General features: G+C 40.0%; 1 protein-coding gene and 1 pseudogene across 1 annotated transcript; both read left to right on the top strand.

Moving 5' to 3' along the window:
* The first annotated feature begins 14524 nt into the window (after positions 1 to 14524).
* LOC118018631 (nuclear RNA export factor 2-like) lies at positions 14525 to 17368 on the top strand. Its single transcript, XM_035017362.1, is given in 10 exon segments — positions 14525 to 14659; positions 14661 to 14687; positions 15257 to 15338; positions 15447 to 15553; positions 15670 to 15750; positions 15871 to 15940; positions 15991 to 15995; positions 16069 to 16152; positions 16270 to 16377; positions 16536 to 17368. Coding segments are annotated over 10 exon segments (864 nt in total). The 3' UTR covers positions 16701 to 17368.
* Positions 17369 to 21499: 4131 nt separating this feature from the next.
* On the top strand, positions 21500 to 22791 carry LOC118017616 (annotated as a pseudogene).
* Positions 22792 to 24300: the final 1509 nt, after the last annotated feature.

Here is a 24300-nt window from a genome sequence, read left to right as displayed (position 1 = left end):
ATGTCTATGCTACCCAGAGCAATCTATACCTTCAATGCCATCCTGATCAAAATTCCAATGACATTTTTCAAAGTGCTGGAACAAACAATCCTAAAATTTGTATGGAATCAGAAAAGACCCCGAATCACCAAGGAAATGTTGAAAAAGAAAAACAAAGCTGGGGTCATGACATCGCCCGATTTCAAGCTTTTTACAAAGCTGTGATCACCAAGACAGCATGGTACTGGCACAAAAACAGATGTATAGGCCAATGGAACAGAATAGAGAGCCCAGATATAGACCCTCAACTCTATGGTCAAATAATCTTCAACAAAGCAGGAAAAAATATGCAATGGAAAAAAAAAAACAGTCTCTTCAATAAATGGTGCTGGGAAAATTGGACCGCCACATGCAGAAGAATGAAACTGGACCATTCTCTAACACCATACACAAAGATAAACTCAAAATGGATGAAAGACCTCAATGTGAGACAGGAATCCATCAAAATCCTAGAGAAGTACATAGGCAGTAACCTCTTAGACATCAGCCACAGCAACTTCTTTCAAGATAGATCTCCAAAGGCTAGTGAAACAAGCAAAAATGAACTTTTGGGACTTCATCAAGATAAAAGGCTTCTGCACAGCAAAGGAAATAGTCAACAAGACAAAGAGGCAAACCACAGAATGGGAGAAGATATTTGCAAATGACACTACAGATACAGGGCTGGTGTCCAAGATCTATAAAGAACGTCTCAAACTCAACACTCAAAAAACAAATAATCAAGTCAAAAAATGGGCAGAAGACATGAACAGACACTTCTCAAAAGAAGACATACAAATGGCTAACAGACACATGAAAAAATGTTCATCATCATTAGCCATCAGGGAAATGAAAATCAAAACCACACTGAGATACGACCTTACACCAGTTAGAATGGCAAAAATTGACAAGGCAAGAAACAACAAATCTTGGAGAGGTTGTGGAGAAAGGGGAATCCTCCTACACTGTTGGTGGGAGTGCAAACTGGTACAGCCACTTTGGAAAACAGTGTGGAGGTTCCTCAAAAAACTAAAAATAGAGCTACACCATGACCCGGCAATTGCACTACTGGGTATTTACCCCAAAGATATATGTAGTGACAAGAAGGGCCATATACACCCCAATGTTCATAGCAGCAATGTCCACAATAGCCAAACTGTGGAAAGAGCCGAGATGACCTTCCACAGATGAATCAATAAATAAGATGTGGTCCATATATCCAGTGGAATATTACTCAGCCATCAGAAAGGATGAATACCCAACTTTTACATCAACATGGATGGGACTGGAGGAGATTATGCTAAGTGAAATAAATCAAGCAGAGAAAGTCAATTATCATATGGTTTCACTTATTTGTGGAACATAAGGAATAGCATGGAGGACATTAGAAGAACAAAGGGAAAAATGAAGGCAGGGAAATCGGAGGGAGAGATGAACCATGAGAGACTATGGACTCTGAGAAACAAACTGAGGGTTTTAGAGGGGAGGGGTGTGGGGTATGGGTTAGCCCTGTGATGGGTATTAAGGAGGGCACGTACTGCATGGAGCACTGGGTGTTATACGAAAACAATGAATCATGGATCACTACATCAAAAACTAATGATGTATTGTATGGTGACTAATATAACAAAATAAAATTAAATTTAAAAAAATGCTAATGACAGGGGCACCTGGGTGGCTCAGTTGGTTAAGCATCTGCCTTCAGTTTGGGCCATGATCCTGGGGTTCTGGAATCGAGTTCCACCTCAGGCTCTCTGCTCGGCAGGGAGTCTGCATCTCCCTCTCCCTCTGCTACTCTCTTCCTCTGTCTCTCTCTGTCAAAAAAGGTTTAAAAAATGTTAGTGACACACCCCTCAAAAGATGCTTTACTCCATGGATTGGTACAGGTGTGGCCTTTGATGGATACTGAAGGCATAAATGAATACCTTGAAATGAATTTCTGAAGGATAGATTACAGTTTCATATTCACTGTCCATATGATTTAAAATCTTAATCTCTTAAGAAAACCCTATTTACTTAAAATAAAATTTTAGAGCCCAAAGTAACCTTTGAGATTATTCTTTAATCACTTAAAAGGGAAGGACTTTTTGCTATTTACGTCTTAGGTATAAGCAAGTTCTGAATGAGCCCATGGAATTTTCTCAAATATTCTTTGGCTCTCAGTTTTTTGAATGGATTTTTAAAATTTGCTGAAAATTTCTGCTAATCAGACTCTAAACAAGAGGAGACTTAGTTAACAGGAAAATAAAGAAAAAAGAATACAAGTTTATTTTCTAAATAACATCATTAACCCAGCTTGGAAATGCCCTCCCACAGCAACAAAACTTATAAAATTTATGTAGTTTCTTTAGGTAGATGATCCACATCCCCAAGTACTGTGTAGGTTGCTTAACAGAGCAGCAATTAGGCTCCCAGCCTTGGGCATTTTACTCTGTGGTTCACCAATCAGGACTTTCACCTTCTTAAAAGTGTTTTTAAAATTATTTAAATTACAAAATTTATGTGAAATATCAGGGAGAGAAAGGAAAAGAACCAACTTTTTTTTTTTAAGTTCTTATTTCACACAGGGTCCTGTGGGTAGTAATTTCCATATGCTCTCACATGAAGCCTCATGGCAACTATGGATGTTAGGTTCTTTAATTCATTAAAGTCTTAGGATTAATACCTCATGAAACTGTTTTTACACACTTCAGTCTGACTCCAAAACTCTTGGCTAATGTTATTAGACTCATGCTGCTTGTGAAAATGCAGAATAAAAAAAAGAAAGAAAATGCAGGATGAATGTAGTATTTCTATAAGGGCATTATGTGTTTATGTATCTGCCTTGTGCATGCTTTTGTGAGCTCCACCAAGAGTAGAAATCACATCTTAGTCATTTTTATATCTGTCACCAAACATTATCCCCTAAACATAAAAATGCCCATTAAAGATCTATTGACTGAACTAGTGGTATCAAAGGGAAGTGTTAGGTCTGGAATAACTAGAAATATTTTGACATTACTATATGATTATATAATTATAAGCCCTATCAGCTTTCCAAAACCTGGCTTTTCAAAACCCATACTAAATTAAGTATAACTTAATATACTTAATATACCATCTCAGAACTTAGTAGATGCTAAATAAGTGTTAGTCTCTTTATGGTGTGTATTTTACACTTAAAACACATCTTAATCCAGATAAGATACATTTCAAATATTCAATAGCCACATGTGACTAGTGGCTATCTTATTGGAAAGTGTAGTTTTATATTATTTGGTGTATGTTAAATTTTTCATAATAACATCTTTATTAATAAAATTCAGAAAATAAGAATTTATGTATGATGAATTCCTAGAAATATTTCTGCAAGTTTGGGGGTCTGTAAATTATATAAAATTTAAGTGGGGGAGTATTTTTCAAACATAATTTATATTATGAAGTTTAAATACTTAAAATTTAAAAGCAAATAAAAATATAAAGAAACCAATCATGATTACTCCCTTACTTAGCAATATCAGCAATTTTCTACATCTTTATAGCACACAAACCCTCAAACACACACAAATATAGTAGTATGTGTTGTCTGTCCTATGTAAGACTGGAGGACATGAGATGGAAAGTGATCTATATCCTGTAAAAAGAAATAGGTCTGGTTTTCATCCCAGTGTTCTCTCTATGCAGACTCACACTTACCAATTATTCTGCTGAACACCTTTCTTAATCAGCCTCCAGAGAAATCAAGATGCTATTTTCCTTGACATTGCCGAAGTTCCTCAGAGGTCAAAGAATGGGGGAGAGAAGGGAAGGAGTACACCAATGAAATTCAAAAGAAAGAGATTTGTCTCCAAGGTCTTACTTAGGTAGTAACTGTCACTCTAATTCTTCTTCCCCAAAAGCTGTTGTCCTTGAACTTGTGAAACAACAAACCATACCAGTTGGGTGGCCTGTCTGATATTATACAGATAGCCTACACAATCAAGATTCTAAACCTCTCCAAAAGTGAGGTCAGAAGAGAAAGTCAGATCAAAATTGGGTTGAGAGTGGGTGGTAGTACTCATCAGAGTGACAGGTGAGGTCATCCAAGGTCAGAACTGCTGATAGGGTCTTTAAAATCTCGTTTGGGGTCCAGACCACAGAGATAGACTGTCCTCATTACTCTCCCACAATTACTACTTGATCCATGACCCTGACTGTGGGCCATGTGACTTCCCACCAGACAGTGTGAGAAATACCTACACTGGCCAGACCACCACTTTCTATTCCTTTTTCTCTCATAGAAGCAGCTTGTGTGAATACTTCAAGGGTAGCAGGAATATAAATAGGTTCAAGACCCCTGTGTGTGTGTGTGTGTGTGTGTGTGTGTGTGTGTGTGTGTGTGTGATGGGCAAGATTGAGTGGGGAAAGAGGGTTTGAAACAGTCAATCATAGGGCCCAGGGTGTCGCAACCCTTGACCTTTGTTTGCTTCTCCTCCCGCCATGGGCCTGCAGATTCAGCTGCTGAAGCAGACAAACATGACATTATGGGATCCCTCTGTGTGCTGTGCAAAACTCAGCATGACCTCAGCTCCTTCATGGTAGACATGTGGCTCCAGATGGTGAGTACCTGCTTCCTCCCTCAGAAGCCCCAGAAAGCCACAGGTGGGTAGGGGGTTTAGGTGGTGACTGAGCACTTGGGCTCTTCCCTTTCAGGAGATGGTGTTCTGCTTCTCTGTCAGTGGAGTGTTCAAGGAAGCTAAATGTGCATAGAGCCCTCTCCCTTGATGCCCTACTTCTCCCTCCCCCTCTGCCTGGGCCCCCTCTGAGAACCCTCTCAGCATCTCTGATCCCTTCCCTTTTCTTTCTACTCCCTCTATGTTTTTCAGTCCCCACTCTACCCCCAAGAATGACCTATGTCATTTTTAAACCATAAATTCAATTAAAATTTAGAAATATTTTCTATAGTTCCAAAAGAAAAAAAATTAAAATGTGAGAAGCAGGGAGAACATATATGCAAATAATATTGCAGACTTTGTACTAATATGCCTATATATAAAGGACTTTTGCTAATCAGGAGTGAGAGAGACAAAGATACCAGCAAAGATACCAGAGACAAAGAGACAATTAAAAAGCAAAATGATTGTCCCATAAATGTCTGTAAATATGAAAATCCAGAGATATCTCAATGAGTGAAAAATCCAATGTATATTATTTTTAAATTTTGCAATCACATGAATCACTGAATATATACATATATATTTATGTATGTATATATATAAGACTTAACAAATATTTTAAGATAGGTAAACACCTATTTTATGCATCTAGAAAATGTGCACCAATCTATTTACAGTGAGTATCTTTGGGTCATGGTGAGGAGATCGCAGAGATGAAAGATGCAGGATGATTTTATTTTCTAAGTACATATTTAATATTGTTTAATATTTTATAAGTAGGCAAATTTATTGAGAAACACTTAAAAATACAACTTGACAGTTTATGTATGTGTATATGTTTCTGTCCTAATGCTTCCCTCACCCCAAATGTCTACATTATTAAGTGCTTATTTCTCTTCAGCTCACTCAGAAGTTGGATGTCCTCTTTCAGGGCATAGAAACCCAGGAAGAGACTGCTGCAAGGAGGGTGAAAAATATCAGAAAATTCTGGCTGGCGCACTAGAGTCCAGGCCCCTGTCTCTCTTCCCTCCCTTTACAAAGTCTTCTAGTCAGACCTTCAGAGCTACAGTCCTGGCCCTGACCACCAGGGGGAATGTTTCTGCATAACTTTTATTCTGCCCCTCCCCCCTGACAAGGAAAAGGCATGTTTTTTTGTTTTTTTTTTTAACTCCCATTCCAGTATCCCACAAAACTCTGTTTGCTATTTCCTTTATAAATTACTGGTCAGACTCTAGTATGACCTCTCTGAGCTTGACTGGAGTTATTTCCTGCCGTGTGACTATTTTCAGATCTTTAACTTTGCTCTTTCTTAAGTAAATCTGATATATCACACAGACAGCTTATTAAAGCTATGCATGGTGGGATCATGCCCATTCTATAAAGCTCAGTTCCAGTGTCTACATGCCCACATAATGTCTGAATTACTCCAATTTTCTACATTTTTTTTAAGCCTTAGCAACTTCTAGGAGGGCAAAGAGTGGCAATTCTACAGATAAGAGTCTTCTTGTGAAATATTGTGAAAATGTCTATGCTGCCTAGAGCAATCTACACATTTAATGCAATCCTTATCAAAATACCATCAACTTTTTTCAAATAAATGAAACAAATAATCCTAAAATTTGTATGGAACCAGAAAAGACCCCGAATAGCCAGAGGAATGTTGAAAAAGAAAAGCAAAGCTGGCGGCATCACAATTCCGGACTTCAAGCTCTATTACAAAGCTATCATCATCAAGACAGTATGGTACTGGCACAAAAACAGACACATAGATCAATGGAACAGAATAGAGAGCCCAGAAATGGACCCTCAACTCTATGGTCAACTTATCTTTGACAAAGCAGGAAAGAATGTCCAATGGAAAAAAGACAGTCTCTTCAACAAATGGTGTTGGGAAAATTGGACAGCCACATGCAGAAGAATGAAACTGGACCATTTCCTTACACCACACACAAAAATAGACTCAAAATGGATGAAAGACCTAAATGGGAGACAGGAATCCATCAAAATCCTAGAGGAGAACACAGGCAGCAACCTCTTCGACTTCAGCCGCAGCAACTTCTTCCTAGACACATTGCCAAAGGCAAGGGAAGCAAGGGCAAAAATGAACTATTGGGACTTCATCAAGATAAAAAGCTTTTGCACAGCAAACAGTCAACAAAACCAAAAGACAACGAACAGAATGGGAGAAGATATTTGCAAATGACATATCAGATAAAGGGCTAGTATCCAAAATCTGTAAAGAACTTATCAAACTCAACACCCAAAGAACAAATAATCCAATCAAGAAATGGGCAGAAGACCTGGACAGACATTTCTGCAAAGAAGACATCCAAATGGCCAACAGACACATGAAAAATTGTTTGACATCACTCAGCATCAGGGAAATACAAATCAAAACCTCAATGAGATACCACCTCACACCAGTCAGAATGGCTAAAATTAACAAGTCAGGAAACGACAGATGTTGGCGAGGATGAGGAGAAAGGGGAACCCTCCTACGCTGTTGGTGGGAATGCAAGCTGGTGCAGCCACTCTGGAAAACAGTATGGAGGTTCCTCAAAAAGTTGAAAATAGAGCTACTGTATGACCCAGCAATTGCACTACTGGGTATTTACCCCAAAGATACAAATGTAATGGTATCCGAAGGGGTACATGCACCCCAATGTTTATAGAAACAATGTCCACAATAGCCAAACTATGGAAAGAGCCAAGATGTCCATCAACAGATGAATGGATAAAGAAGATGTGGCATACACACACACACACACACACACACACACACACACACTGGAATATTATGCAGTCACCAAAAAATGAAATCTTGCCATTTGCAATGACGTGGATGGAACTAGAGGGTATTATGCTAAGCGAAATAGGTCAGTCAGAGAAAGACAAGTATCATATGATCTCACTGATATGAAGAATTTGAGAAACAAGACAGAGGAGCATAGGGGAAGGGAGGAAAAAATGAAACAAGATGAAACCAGAGAGGAAGACAAACCATAAGAGACTTAATTTCAGGAAACAAACTGAGGGTTGCTGGAGTGGTGGGAGGTGGGAGGGATGGGGTTGCTGGGTGCTGGACATTGGGGAGGGTATGTGCTATTATGAGCTCTGTGAATTGTGTAAGACTGATGAATCACAGACCCGTACCTCTGAAATAAATAATACACTATATGTTAAAAAAAAATAAGGAAGATAGTAGGAAGGGAAAAATGAAGGGGGGGAAATTGGAGGGGGAGATGAACCATGAGATACTATGGACTCTGAGAAACAAGCTGGGGGTTTTGGGGGAGGGGGATGGGTTAGCCCAGTGATAGGTATTAAGGAGGGCACGTATTGCATGGAGCACTGGGTGTTATACACAAACAATGAATCAAGGAACACTACATCAAAAACTAATGATGTAATGTATGGTGACTAACATAATAAAATTAAATTTAATAAAAAGAGTCTCCTTGTGAGGAATTCATGAAGGAACACAATGTAATGCAGCCCACACAGAGCCTGGTTACAGCTGAGCCTCAGAGTTCTCTCCCTTTGCAGCTACAAGTATCTGTTATCCAGTCCTCTTTACTTAATGCCTCTGTGGAGATCCCTAGGTTGGAAAGAGTTCCCTGAGTGTTAGGCTGATAGCCAACTCAGGGGGGCAGTAAGAACAGGAAGTTAATCTCTGGCTGCCAGGACTCTCCTATCTATGTCCTTGGGGAAGGAATTTCCTGTAAGAACTCCACCTTACTTGCGTGGCCTTGATAAGGATTTAGGGTCTGCTCCTACCATCCTCAAGAGCTGTAATCAGATCTGCCACAAACTCCCAGCTCTAGACCCCACAGATTCTCTTCACAAATACCCTTTGAGGACAGTGGTAACAGGTCACTGCCTTCAGGTCACCCCATAGGTGAGTTGGTCAACATGAGGTATTGGCCTCAGATCCTCATAGAGCTGGAAGGATTCTAGCCTCCTCCCCCACCTTAAGCCACAGACACCCAGCCAAGCCCTCTTTAGATGGCCTGGCAGGGGAGTAGCAAGGGCCCAGGCTATTTTTTACTCTTTTGAAGAAATGGGCTGAAGCAAAACTCAAAAACACAATACCCGGAATTAAGAACAATAATGTTCATCAAAATGACAGAGTTGGCTGGTGACAGATTTGCTTAGCTTTTGTTTGCATTAAAATGTCTACTTATTTAACTTCCATTTCCAAAAGGTAAGAGTTTTATAGACACAGAATTCTAAGTACACAGTTATTTTATTTCAACACTATGAAGATAGAATTTTGCTTTCTTTAAGCTCTCATTATTTCGGATTAAACATTATATGTCAGTCTTAATTTTGCTCATTTTAAGATAATCTGTTGTTTTTCTCTGTCCTGTTTAAATATTTTCTCTCTTTATTTGGGTTTCAACAGCTTTATTGTGATGGACCTGGGTTTGGTTTTCCTCATACTCCACTATGCTTGGCATATATACTTCTTCTTACATCTGTGACTTGATGTCTTATGTTACTTTTCAAAATTTCTTGAACATTGTATCTTGAAATACTATTCTGCACTTTTCTCTCTCCTTTATAGGACTCCAATTAAACATGTTTGATATATTTACTGCATCCCTTTTAAATTGTTCCATCTCTTTCTATATCATTCATCATTTTGTCTCTCCATACTTCATTCTGGATATTTTCTTCAGACCCTTCATTTATTTCTCTAAATCTCCCTTCAGTGTGTCTCATATGCTGCTAATACCATAATTGTTCTTAATTCCGGGTATTGTGTTTTTGAGTTCTAGAATTTTCAATCATTTTTATATTTTCAAATTCTTGGCTAAAATTTTCAATTTTTAATATTTTCTTGACAATTATAAGCATGATTATTTTATTTTTTAATTTTGTTTTGTTAAGTTAGTCACCATACTTCATTACTTTTTGATGTAGTGATCCGTGATTCATTGTTTTCTTATAACACCTAGTGCTCCATGCAGTACGTGCCCTCCTTAATACCCATCACCATGATTATTTTAAAGTTTATATCTAATAATGCCATTATTTGGATTTCATGTGGATTGTTTTTAATGTCTTTTTTCATTCCTCGATTTTTAATCATATTATCTTATCTCTTTTTTAAACTAGTTATTCTAATTTTTTTTTCAGGGAACTATATGTAATACATTGTAGATTTATTTACTTCAGTCTTAGAATGAAGTTATCTTTCTTCATGAAAAAGGTTTTTGTTTAAAATTTGTTCGTTTTTCCTGATAAACTGCCAGACAGCAACAAACAACCCCAAATCCTTTTAATCCCACTGGTGGTTGAGATTATTAATCTGGACTTCAGTCCCTTGGGTGACTGATCTAGTTCCAGTTTGCCCTTACTTCCCTGGCATAGATCTTGGAGGTCCCTATCTAAGCCTGAGTGGTTTGCCAGGATCTTCTCCCCTTGAAAGCCCCACTTTCAACATTTATGTACTTAGCCCTATGACTCTGTAGAAAATCTATCACAAACTTGCCAGCATTTAAGCATTTCACATGTCTCCTTAGGAATCATCAATTGCTGCTAAAAGAAAAGTAGCCCTAAACATTGGGATTGCCTTCTGGAGTTTCTTTTTCCCTCTGATCTTTGCTCTGTAACATCTTATGACATTGCTAGCTCTTTGATGCCTTCAAATAATATTTTATTTTAAATGATTTTTCACACTTTTCTAGTTGTTCTTAGTTGGAAGTTTGGTCCAAGTTAGCTCATCTGTCAGTACTGGAAGGAAAACTCTAAATTTATTTCTTTTTCATGCTTAGTTTGGCATAGTCCTTATTATAATTGCTATCTTCTGCACTGTGCTTTCTCTAATGTCTAGAAGATAAGGTAACAAGAACAGGAAAACACATGTAATATGCTTTTCATTAAGTTTTCCGGATGGGTGTGTCTGGCCAGCACAGAGTACCTCAGACATTTTTCTTGTTTTATTGTATTACAAGCGCACATCATCATCTTATCCTCCCATTTTTGACTATTTGCTCCTTCTTCTGAGGCCCTCAGGTCAGTTCCAGCCTTCAGCCACTCTCATATTTCAACTATTCCACTGACAATAGATTCTGGATCCCCACTCTGCTATGTCTTCCTGTTTTATATGAATATATATATTTATTAGAGTCAATGCTATTCCAAACATAAATTCAAAAGATAATTGTTTAATCAGCAAGTAAACACTGGTGAGTAAATAAGCTCACTCTTGATTAGCATGCAAATAGGTGTAAGTATATATATATATATATATCACTTATAAAAATTTCTTAAAATTGAAAATATTCATATTTTGACCAAAATAATCAACTTATGGGAATTATTACATGGAAAACTATGAAATATATAGAATGTGTGTATAATCTTTTTCATAATAGCTTATTGTAGCAAAACCTTGGATTTGTTAAAATTTGAAACTGTATTAGTAGGTTAAAGTTTGTGACAATTAAGATTCTAACTGAAATGATAATCTAATGTACAAATTATATGAAAATCAGAAATTATTATTTCCACCTTTTTAAAATATAAAAAAGATATGTTCCAGATTAATCCTATTTATTTTTTCCTGAGCTTCCAGCTCAATGAAATTCAACCCTCAGTTCTTGCCCTGGTGAATAAGTGATCTTAGCTTTAATTTCTACAATGTCATTAAAGAAAAAACATATTAATTTGCCAAATGATAAAAATCTATTAAATATTTCTGAACATGCAATGACATCAAAAATTTGTTAAATAAAAAGTGCAGGTTACAGATATTTTTACTGTATGATTATATTATATATATATATAAATACAGATATATATATTTGCATAAATGCATAATATATCCCATAGCATACAAATATACAGTACCAAATATATTCACATACCCTTCCCCCACATTTGTTTGTTAAAGAAACTGGTTCATTGCATTCCAATGCTGAAACAAGAAATTAAAAGACTTGATCAGATTCAGGTTTGATGCTTTTGACAAGACTTCTTTATAGACAGTGCCTATAACATAGCACATTATGTCTGATTGGTGTGTGTGTGATATTTACCAGCCATTTATCACCATTGTATAGGTTCCTTACTTAATTATGAGTTTTAAAATGATGATGCTCAAATTCTATCATGCCTTCTTATATTAGCTAGAATACACTTATAAAGAGAAACTCCATCCTCAATAAATTTGCTATCTTTATGTACAGCTTATGTAGAAAAAAAAGAATAAATATTTGATTCTTCCTCTTTATAAATTTTCATAAAACTAAATTGATTTGCTGGGCTTCTGCAAATGTCAACAATAAGGTTTCTTTGTGTTGTTGTTATCATGATGAACTTACCTTTTAACATTTTGATGGGCTTCAAATCCTTTTATAGGATTTTTATAGCAAAAGACTGACAAGATTTGACTTATATCAAATATCACTCACTTTAAAATATCACTCTGCCTGCTGAGTTAAAAATAGATAGTGAGGGAGCCTGGGTGAAAACAGAGGGGCCAGTTGGAAGGCAATATAATACAGAAGATTGATGTTGGTAACAACCAGGTTGGTAGCAATAAAGGGGCAAGAAGTAGCTAGACTTTGGACATATTTTGAGGGCAAGCTGAGAGAATTTTTTGATAAGTTAGGTGTGGGGTATGAGAGAAAGAGAACACTTAGGCTAACTCCAAGTTTTGGACACTAAGAATATGGAATTTCTGGTTCAAATAATTTAGTTTCATTTCCATGTGCCATACAAGGAAAAGATCAAAAGTTGTGAGTAGCAGGATTTTTCTGACAGCAGGTCACACAGTAGAAAGTAACCACTTCCCAAAGGAGTTAATTCAAGGCCTGTTCATAATCAGTGCATCATGGAGTGACCAGGAATGAATAGATCTTTACTTGTAAGCATGCTCTGAGACAATGTGGAGTAATTAATGTACAATGTGCAACACACAAACCTAGAAGACCTTAAATGTTAAAACCCAAAGAAAATCTGGTTTCTAACCATCTAATTGCCTTAATCCTCCCTCCCCCAAAACCACTAGTATTACTACCAACTGGTACATTGTTTTAGCTGAATATAGTAAAAATAAAATACCCTTAGTGACCCTACCTTTGGGAGAGATAATTGAGACAGTCTTATTTCTGTAGATTCCAGAAAAAACTTCCAAATCTTGCCACATGGTGAACTAGATATGTTGGTGGTGGCAAGTGTGGGGGCCAAAAAAGAAAAACTGTAGGAGTGAATAGTGTGAAATATTAAAACAAACAAACATGTTTATATGCATACCTGAGGCCATGATATCTGATAAAGGAGACTTTGGAGCAAAGAAAATTAGAGACATAGAAGATATTACATAATGGTAGAAGGATAAATTCACCAGCAAGGCATAATAATCTTTAATGTATACACATCCAAACAACTGAATCTCAAAGTACATGAAGCAAACACCAAAGAGGCTGAAAGGAGAAATGACCATATCCACAATTATTGTTGGGATCTCAACACCTTGTTTTCAGGAAGTAATAGAATTACTAGAGAGAAAATCATCAAGAATATTGAAGAGCTGAATAATATAATCAATACAGTAGCAGAATCTACATGACATATACCAGAATACTCTACCCAACAACAGCAGAGTATACATTTTTTCAAGTTCCCATGCAACTTCATTAAGATAGACCATCTCCTGGGCCATCAAACAAACGTCAACAAATGTAAAAGAACTGAAATATAGAGTATGTTCTCTGACCATAATGGAATCAATCTATATAACAACAGAAAGTAAACAGAAAAGTATCTAAACACTTGGAAATTGTAGTTGACATCTATCATTCCAGTTCATTGTTCAGATCCTTGTTATAAAAGACCAGAGGTTAGAAATAATTGTCTCCTTAGCTGAAGGACATTTCAGGCTGAACAAAAGAAAGCTCACTCAAGATATTTCGGAATATTGTTGAGAGCAAGGCTAGAAGGAGAGGGACAGTTTAGAAGGCTGTTACATCAGTCTCACCTGACATTAAAGCTTGTACTATACTAAAAAAGAAAGTACAGCTTGCTGATGTTAATGAAGTCAATTTGGTAGTTTATTGGATTTAGGAGGTGAGAGAGAGGTTGCCTACCAGGTTGTGGTGAAGTTGTTAGATTAGAGAGGCCTGAAAGAAGGCAAGATTCAGATGCCTTCCTAGTGTATAACTCATGAATGTTCATACTTCTATTCTTTATAAATGCCGCACCATTTTCTAAATGGTTCTACATAGTTACCTTCTACTTCAAGATTTCTTCCCTGATTATGCCATCTGTCAAATAAGGCTCCCATATATAGACAGGTAGAGAAGTTTGCTTTCTGGGGTTTGTATGATTGTTCTATATAGGCAGGTTGACACTTTGCTTGCCCTACCATGATGTTAGGCCAAGATGAGGTACATGGTATGAGACCACTGATGTGTCTTCAAACTTGTATGTTTTTTCTTAATTTTAAAATAAATTTGATTTTAAATTTATTTTTTATTTAAAATAAAAATGAAGGTAGCTCTCCTTAAAAATAAAGGCGGGGATTCTCCCCAGGGTAATTTTGGCAAAGGGAGGCTTCATTATGAACATGTGGATATGAGCTTCATCCTTCCCAACTTCAGGAGGTTGATGGAAACATGGCAATGAGGGATTCCCAGTAAGACCCTCAAATAAGACAGTAAGTGATCAGGCAGCCTGGTTTGCATGCTGCAGCCCTTGGGACTGCAACTTTTTTGTTCTCCATAGTCTTTTTCTTCTCCCACTGAAAGTGAAGAGTGATAGAACTGGAATAACAACTGAGCAATCCTAATTCTAGAATTGGCATTATTGAGGTGAGAGTATATAGAAGGTTTTGTAGCATTTCTATGCATTTCTATATATCTATGGACACTCCCTTCTATCCACTTCCCCACAGCACTCTCTCTACCTTCCAACCCAACAATAGCTGTGTGAAATGGCATAATGAATACCAAGACAGAACATTTCCAGAGAGGGATATGGAGAACACACAGGATGGAAACCCAGGGGGGCTGGTTCAGGATCACAGTAAGTATCCTGACAAAAAATAGGGAATGTGCAGGAGAGGCAGATCAAGGGGAGTTGTGTTGGTCTCATATAGAGATGCTAGGAACTTTGTTGAGGACAAAGGGCAGGTTCGCACAACCAATTCAAAGGGAACAGGTTGACTGAAGGAAGGTCAGAGGAAGTTGACTAAAGGCAAAGGTGGAAACTACTGCCAAGGATATGGAGCAACTCCTCACCAGATGCCACAGTTTGGCTCAAGCTGAGTGTGGAGGTCTATACTCTCCAAATTCCTTGTCAGAGGAACAGGTAGGGTTTTCAACACATAGGATTTTCTGTTACCTTATTAAAGGAAAATCATTTTAAATATCTAAATTTGATTGTTTGTGAGTTAAATATTCAAATAGGGAGAATGGAAAATTAGAAAATCCATGTCTGGCAAAAGAAAAAATTAAAATCATGTCCATAGTCCCTACTTTGGAAGCCTTTTAAAGCTCAGTAGAAGGTTGGAATAAAACACCAGGTTGGGTCTGTTCTACAGTCTTACTGCACTGTTGTCTCCCTTCTCTCCCATCCCTTCTTTTCATCCTTAGACTCCTTATGGAATAAAGTATAACAAGACATGGCTAATAAATTCAATACAGAGCCATTGCAGTGTCCCCTTCACCATGGTCGATGTAAGACAGGTGGTGAATCCGGATAAATGGGAACAGGGAAGAGGGAGAGATAGCTCAGCAGGGTCCACTGGCCTCTGACACTATTGCTGTTGCTTTCAATCCCTGTATTTCCATTACTTTAAAGACCAGGCCCAGTTCTTTATTCAGGATGCTAGGGCTGCCTCTGCATTGAAGGATATCAACTACAAGATTTGTGATGAGGAAAATCAAAAGGTATGTGTTGAGGATATTACCCATACCTAGTTCCAGTGCAGGAAGACAAGCCAGTCAGTGGCCAGTCATCTTAAAATGAGAGTTCCTAGTGCTTACCCCACCTCTCCTTCTTATAGCTATCTATACATGTCAATCCCTCTGCTGTACCTTACTCTGTACAGAATAAACTGGAGCCAGAAGAAATGGAGCAGCTAAAGGTAATGAAGTCTCAAGGCCCATTGTGTGCCCACACCCAGACCTACCTCTTCTTTCCCCAGTCCCCAATTTTCCTATCACCATGACAGACTCACAGTGGCTCTCACCATATTTCTCTGCAGCTGACCATGAGCAAATGCTATGATATCTCCCAAAAAGCTCTTGACCTCCATAAACTCTACTTTGACCCAAGTACAACTGATAGTAGCAATTCTGGGGGTCTGCCTGGAAGGGAGACTGAGGGATGGTAATGAGGGAAAGGTTGATGCTGGCCCTGGATCCCTCTCAGCCTTCTGATGCCTCCTCTCACCTTTTTGAAGATGGACCATGATATAGATATAATCCTGAATTGAAGAAACTGCATGGCTGCCACCCTGCAGATCATCAAAAAGAATTTCCCTGAAGTGAGGCCTTATGTCCACTGCTGGTATTATGGTAGGGGGTGGAACACATGGGATAGAGGGAAGATTTGTCTCTGAGGCCATAGATAGTAACTGTCACTCTAACTCCTTCCCCAAAAGCTTTTGTCCTTGAACTTGTGCAACAACAAACTGTATGGGCTGGATGGCCTGTCTGACATTATAGAGATGGCCCCCACAGTCAAGATCCTGAACCTCTCCAAAAATGAGGTGGGAAGAGGGAGCCAGATCAAAGTTGGGGTTGATAGTGGGTGGTTGTGCTCATCAGAGTGATGACAAGAGGCAGAAGAAGATACCAGAGCAGGAGGGAGGGCCCAAGTGTCTCTATTCCTAGGACATTTCTCCGGTTTCTTTCCCGTATTTTTCAGGTGCAGTCAGCCTGGGAGTTAGGCAAGATGAAAGGGCTGAAGCTTGAAGAGCTGTGGCTGAAAAGGAACCCTCTGTGTGGCACCTTCCCAAACCAGCCCACCTATGTAAAGTCTATGGTAACTTCTGTCATGCCTCCTGAGGACATTTGTACCTTGGGAACTTGAATTGCCACCTCTAGGAGGACCATAGGCCCCCTCTCTCCTCTCTCTGTGTCCCTGACCTGTGCTTAGAGGTCTTTTCCTTCCTATGACCTGCTCACTTGTTCTCCAGGTCTGGGCTCTGTTTCTCCACTCTGCACCCAGCTGTCTCTAGCATTCCTTCCCATGAGAATGCTCCAGGAAGCAGGAGTCCTCCTCTTCAGGACTAGAAGTGACCACTTTGAGCCAGATGCTATGAACTGAACTGCCAAGGGTCCTCCAGCCAGGACCTCATGCTGAGACAGGCCTTCCTACTCCCTGCTGAGATGGGGATTCCCTCACCCCAAGAGGAGCCTACTTTCCTTGAAAAAATTGGGTCCCCTTTCTAATTCCAGGCTGCCACGGTAGCTTTCCTGCCCCATGCTGAAGGCTGAGGTCCTGGGGGGGGGGGCTCTTCCTCAAGATCCTGTTCCTCTGGCCCAATGTCAGGAGCTAAGCCCTCCTTGGGAGAAACCAGGCTTCCCTGAATCAGGGGGCCAGAAGTGGGTGACTGCCAGTGAGCAGAGGGCTTCCTGAGGCAGGAATGGAAGGCAGAGGGCAGAGGTGCTTGAGGAGAGAGGACAGGCCTCTCAGAGGCACTTCCCCCTCTCTTCCTTCCACACATCACATCAACCTGACTGGTCCTTCAGAGAAGCTCTGGGTAGCCCGACACGACTATAATCCCTCAGGCTAGGAACTGACTGAGAGAGGCACAGGTGTGCTGGGGCCATCAGGAGGGAAGGCGGTGATCATAAGAGGGGGCCACAGACCCTCAGCCCCATGCTGACCTGGGGCTTGACCCTCTAGTCCTTCTGGGGTAGGTCTCTTGCCCCTGTGGCTGCCTTGTTCCCCATGCCTGGCTCAGACTGAGCTCTCACAGGTGACAAAGTTTCAGCCAACACAAATGGGCCCCCAACCCAACACCTGCATGTTTTCCATTCCTACTTTGGGTGCCAGGGCCAGCCAGGACAGATGATTTCCAGGGCAGGCTATTTCTCCTGGAAAATGTAAGGTGAGGATGAACCAAGCATGATTTGGGATGTTACAAGGGAGGCTTTGTCTACCACATAGTTTCAAGGTGTGTTTTGATTCCAGAAAAGCTATAATGGATCTGAGACTCTTAAGAATCTAATCCTTCAGTTCCTGCTTCAGTAAGTACCCATGGGACCATGAGGCTGAAGAGGGCTGGAATGGGCCACCCAAGCACAGGTCTGCTCATGGGTTGAGGGGAGCTTTCAAGTCCCCGTGGGGACCCAAACCATAGAGATAGCCTATTGCCTTTGCTCTTCTTCATGTATTACTTGATCTATGACTCTGGAGACTGATAGGGTCTCCTCAGTGCTTACCACAATGAGGCCTGCTTCTCCCTGACCATTCCCTTCAACCCTGAAGATGCAGCCTCGTGAGTATCACAGCTCAGACTCTGTTCCTGGGCCATGTGTCTCCCCAGCAAACACATATCAGCTCCCGGAAACATCTAAATTGCCTGGGCCACCACCTCCTTTTCCTCTTTTTTTCCTAAAAACAGCTTGGAAGAATACTTCAAGGATAGCAGTGATATTAAGAGTCAAGGACCCTGGTAAATGTGAAAAGCAAGAAGATCAGCATGGGAAAGGGGGCATGAAGGGAACATACATAGGGGCCAAGGGCCTGACCTTTCCTTCTCTTTCCCCCACAAACCTGCATGTTCAGCTGCTAAAACATACAAAGTATGACATTGTTGACTCCCTCAATATGCTGCCCAAAACTCAGCATGACCTTAACCCCTATGTTGTAGACCTGAGCATTCAGATGGTGAGCATGTTTCCTCCCTTGGGCAGACCAAGAAATTCGTAAGTGGGTAGGAGGTTTAGAAGGATACTGAGAGCCTTAGTAACTGTTCTTCCCTTTCAGGAAACAATGCTCTGTTTTCATGTCAATGGGGGTTTTAAGGAAGGTACGTATCTGTAGAGTCCTCTCCCCAGATACCCCACTATTTCTTTCCCCTGGCTTGGCTACCTTCCAATTCTTCCAGCTTTCCAAGTTGCTCCCTTCCCTTCCTTTCCCTTCCCTTCCCTTTCCTTCCCTTCCCTTCCCTTCCCTTCCCTTCCCTTCCCTTCCCTTCCCTTCCCTTCCCTTCTCTTCCTTTCCCTTTCCTTTTGATTCCCTTTGTGTTCTCCCATCCCCACCTTGCCCCCAGACTATCCTGGTCTGACATACATCCATGCCTTTTTGACCCAACACAGCTTACATGTTAGAGGCACAGGCTGTGGCATTTTATAGCTCTCATCTCAATTCCTTACTCTGTGACCTTGGGCCGATTATCTAACCTTTCAGTTTCCTCATTTGCAAAACAAGCTAGTAATACCCTTATCTTGGGCTGCTTTAAAAATGAATCAAGTGAACATGTATTTGTCAGAGGATCTGATACATGTTGGGGGTCCTACCCCCTGGGAGTTGATTATCCCTATTATTACCCTCTCAGTCCTTGAAGCCCCCTCCTATCTTCCAGTGAAAAATTGTCCCTGTCTGGCTCCCATCAGGGTACTGCAAGACTATCAAGTAAGTCCTTGAAAGGGGAATCCTGCTTGTGTGAAAAATATGTACAACTCTAAGGGGATATTGCTGTTTGTTGTCATTGAAATGGAAGGATATTCTCAAGGTTCTGTCCATGCCTTCACCTTGATCTTCATTTTGACTTCTGACAGCAATTCCAGGTAAGTGCTGTGTTGTGGGCGCAAAATGGGAACAAACACCCATCCCAGCCTGAGGACAATGGTGTAGGAATATAGTGGTACAGCCTAGAGGTTTCCTCAGTGGAAAGCCAGCAGGTAGACCTAAGGAGAGGTCTAGGTTAGTGGTTAAGAGTGTGGACTCTGGAGTCAGAATACCAGATTCTTTTCCTGACCTCAACACTCACTAGCTAACTGAGTGACATTGGTCAGGTTATAACACCTCAGTGACTCACTGTCTTACTCTGAAAATGGGGATTGGAGTGTCCATTCCTTGTGCCTCTCTAAAGGGTAAATACATTAGAATTAAATCTACAAATCTAGTGAAGCTGGTAGACAATTCTTCAAAAGTGGGTGCTGTGGGGGGGCCAGAGGTACCAGCCAAGGAACCCAGGGGTCAGGCACAGTAGGGGTATGGGAGGAATTTGGTAGCTGAGTGGCAATGGGAGCAGGATGGTTGTTGGGGGTGGGGTTATCCATTTCTCCAGTTGTCTAAGGGTCCAACTTTCTTCTAGTCTGTGCATTGTGAATGATGAACTGATTGTAGGGAATGCCAGGACCAAAGAAACTCAGAGCACCTTCTCCATTCCAGTGCCCTCACCCTCCTCAAGCTGCATGCCTAACCTTCTCCCAGAATCAGTGGGAAATGATGCAGGCTTTCTCCATTCAGTCTGGGACAAACCTCCAGTGGTCTCAGAAGTGAGTGTTTAGAGTCTCAAAGTATAGGAGGGAGCTGGGAGGAATGAAGGAGTGAAGGGGTAAATAATAGGAACTTGCAGTTAATTTGTACAAAATAACTATTTGGATGTTGTGCTTCTAAAAAAGTAAGTTCATGAAAAATATATATTAATTTTATTGTGATATATGTAATTTTAAAACAATATAATGTTCAGATGACATGAGCATGTGTATGTAAAATCCTAAGAAAACTACCAAAAAACTATTAGAATTAATAAACAAATTCAACATTGTTTCCAGATACAAAATCAATATAAAAAATACATTTTATTACTATGCACCAGTAATGAACAGTCAGAAAATGAAATTAAGTCAACAGTTCCATTTATAATAACATTAAAAATAACATACTTAGGAAACAGAACCATAAATACAGAGAACAAATTGATGGTAGGGAGGGGGGTGGGGAGGTGGTCAAAATGGGTGAAGGGGAGTGGGAGGTACAGGCTTCCAGTTGTGGAATGAATAAGTCACAGGGATAAAAGGTACAGCATAGGAAATATAGTCAATGTATTATAATAGCATTGTATGGTGACAGATGGTAGCTACATTTATGGTGAGTATAGCATAATGTATAGACTTGTCAAATCACTATGTTGTACACCTGAAACTACTGTAACATTGTGTGTCAACAATACTTCAATAAAAAATTTAAATAACATACTTAGGAATCAAATTTAACAAAAGAAATAAAAAATGTATACTCCAAAATCTGCAAAACATTGTTGAAGTAAATTTTAAGAGGCCTAAATAAGTAGAAAGAATCCCATGCTCCTGAATCAGAAGACTTAATATTGTTAAGATGGCAATATACCCCAAAGTAATATACAGGTTCAGTGCAATCCATATAAAAATCCCAGCTTGTTTCTTTGTAGAAATTGATGAGTTAATCCTAAAATTCATATGAAAATGCAATGGACACAGAATAGACAAAATGTTCTTGAAGAACATAGTTGGAAGACTCATAATTCCCTATTTCAAAACTTACTGCTAAGCTAAAGTTATCAATACAATATGGTAATGACTTAAAGATATCATACAGATTAATGTAATAGAATTAAAGTACACAGACACACACATACACACACACACACACACACACACACCCTCACCTTTATGGACAATTTATTTTCAACCAGAGTGCCATAAATATTCAGAATAAAGAATAGTGTTTTCAACAACTGATTAAGGAACAACTGGATATCCACTTACAAAAGAATTAATTTGTACCCCTATCTCACGCCATATACAAACATAAATTACTATAAAAATCTTTAAAAAGGTGTCTGTGCCTGCTGCTCCATCCTGTAGCTACCTTCTGCCTTCTCACCACCCACCATGGCCCTCCTGCACTCCAGCCAAATCCTGTCTTGGGTAGCCACTGCTTTCCACCCAGGCCTCACTGCCATAACTCCCACCAGAGACAGCTCCTGGTGGAGCCATGTGGAGATGGGGCCCCCAGAGCCCATCCTGGGAGTCACAGAAGCCTTTAAGAGAGACACCAGAGGAAAAAAAAAGAATCTGGAATTTGGTGCCTACCATGATGATAATGGAAAGGCTTATGTGCTCCCTAGTGGCTGGAAGGCAAAGGCCAAGATTGCTGCAAAAAATTTGGACAAAGAATACCTGTCCATTGTGGGACTTGCTGAATTTTGTAAGGCATCTGCAGAACTAGCCCTGGGTGAGAACAATGAAGTGTTGAAAAGTAGCCAGTATGTCACTATGCAGACCATTTCTGCAACCAGGACCTTGAGGATTGGAGACAGTTTATTGCAAAGATTTTTTTAAGTTTAACTGAGATGTCTTTCTGCCCAACACATCCTAGGGGAATCATACACCCATCTTCAGGGACACTGGCATGCAGCTACATGGTTATTGATACTAAGACCCCAAGACATGCAGCTGTGACTTCATAGGCACTATGAGGATATTTCAAAAGTGCTACAGCAAAATGTTCTTCTGCATGTCTGTGCCCACAATCCCACAGGAATGGACCTCCCTGAGCAATGGAAGGAAGTAGCAACAGTGGTGAAGAAAAACAATCTTTTTGCATTCTTTGGCATGGCCTACCAAGGTTTTGCCAGTGGTGATGACAACAAGGATGTGTGGGCTATATGCCACTTCATCTTCATTGAACAAGGCATTAATGTTTGTCTCTGCCAATCCTATGCCAAGAACATGGGCTTATACAGTGAGCATGTGGGAACCTTCACTGTGGTCTGCAAAGATACTGATGAAGCCAAAAGGGTGGAGTCACAGTTGAAGATCTTCATCTGCTCCATGTATTTAAACCCTCCAATCGGTGGGGCCTGGATTGCCTTGACCATCCTGACCAGCCCTGACCTGTGAATACAATGGTTGCAGGAAGTAAAAGGCATGGACCACCACATCATTAGCATGTGCACTCAACTCGTCTCCAACCTCAAGAAGGAGGGCTCCCCATACTACTTACAGCACATCACAGACCAGATTGGCATGTTTTGTTTCACAGGACTAAACCTGAATAGGCGGAGAGGCTGACCAAAGAGTTCTCCATCTACATGACAAAGGATGGCCACATCTCTATGGCAGGCTTCACCTTGGACAATGTGGGCTATCTTGCCCATGCCATTCACCAGGTCACCAAGTAATTTCCCTGGTGAAAGGGAACACAGACAACCTTCCTGTCTACAGCATCTGCTGTTGTGAGATTCATATGGAGGGAGAAGGAAGGTAGATGGTGGTGAGCAGGTCATTTCTTTCAACCACAGTACTCAACACTCAACCATTGAATGTGTTTCTCAGAAAAGAACATGTAGTGAAATAGGGCAGAGGCATCTGTGGCTGATGTCTGAAACTTTGTCTCTCAAAACCAAACTCCTGCTCATCTTTAACTCCAGTTGTTCCAAAACAGTTTATGTGTACAAGAAAGACATAGTCCCCCCAAAAACCTGTCAATCATGCCATTGCAATCAATATTTCAGAAGCTTTAACTGAAGCACCTTATGGTGCTGGGGGCACCTCTGCAGATCCAGCATGAGAATAGCACCTACAAGAGGCTTTGTGGGAAGACCTAGTTCTAACATTAGCAGTCAGCCTCATGTTTGTCCTCCTGTGATTGAACAAGATTATCAATAGACCTTGTTTTTCTTTGTTTTTGTTTTTTTTATTATGTTAGTCACCATACAGTACATCATTAGCTTTTGATGTAGTGTTCTATGATTCATTGTTTGCATATAACATCCAGTGCTCCATGCAGTATGTGCCCTCCTTAATACCCATTACCGGACTAACCCATCCCCCCACCCCCCTCCCCTCTAAAACTCTCAGTTTGTTTCTCGGAGTCCATAGTCTCTCATGGTTCGCCTCCCCCTCGGATTCCACCCCCCTTCGTTTTTCCCTTCCTTCTCCTAATGTCCCCCATGCTATTCCTTATGTTCCACAAATAAGTGAAACCATATGATAATTGACTTTCTCTGCTTGACTTATTTCACTTAGCATAGTTTCTTCCAGTCCCATCCATGTTGATGTAAAAGTTGGGTATTCAACCTTTCTGATGGCTGAGTAATATTCCATTGTATATATGGACCACATCTTCTTTATCCATTCGTCTATTGAAGGGCATCTCAGCTCTTTCCACAGTTTAGCTATTGCAGACATTGCTGCTATGAACATTGGAGTGCAAATGGCCCTCCTTTTCACTACATCTATCTTTGGGGTAAATACTCAGTAGTGCAATTGTTGGGTCATAGGTTAGCTCTATATTTAATTTTTTGAGGAACCTCCACACTGTTTTCCAAAGTGGCTGTACCAACTTGCATTCCCACCAACAGTGTAAGAGGGTTCCCTTCTCCACAACCTCTCCAACATTTGTTGTTTCTTGCCTTGTCAATTTTTGCCATTCTAACTGGTGTAAGGTGGTATCTCAGTGTGGTTTTGATTTGAATTTCCCTGATGGCTAATGATGATGAACATTTTTTCATGTGTCTGTTAGCCATTTGTATGTCTTCTTCAGAGAAGTGTCTCAACAGACCTTGTTTCAGAAATCATGTTTCATGAAAACTAACAAGTCTGCTGCCACTGCAGTGAGGAATATAAAAGATGCTGTTTCCTGTCTTATTTAAGGAAAAAAAAGCTCTTCTTTTTAATACTTTCAGGCA

The sequence above is a fragment of the Mirounga leonina genome, unplaced genomic scaffold, assembly GCF_011800145.1.
Source record: "Mirounga leonina isolate KUSES-001 unplaced genomic scaffold, KU_Mleo_1.0 Mir_101414, whole genome shotgun sequence".
In the NCBI taxonomy this organism is placed as follows: Eukaryota; Metazoa; Chordata; class Mammalia; order Carnivora; family Phocidae; genus Mirounga; species Mirounga leonina.
The sequence above is the reverse complement of the archived record's forward strand: the minus strand, read 5'-3'. Positions and strand labels throughout refer to the sequence as shown.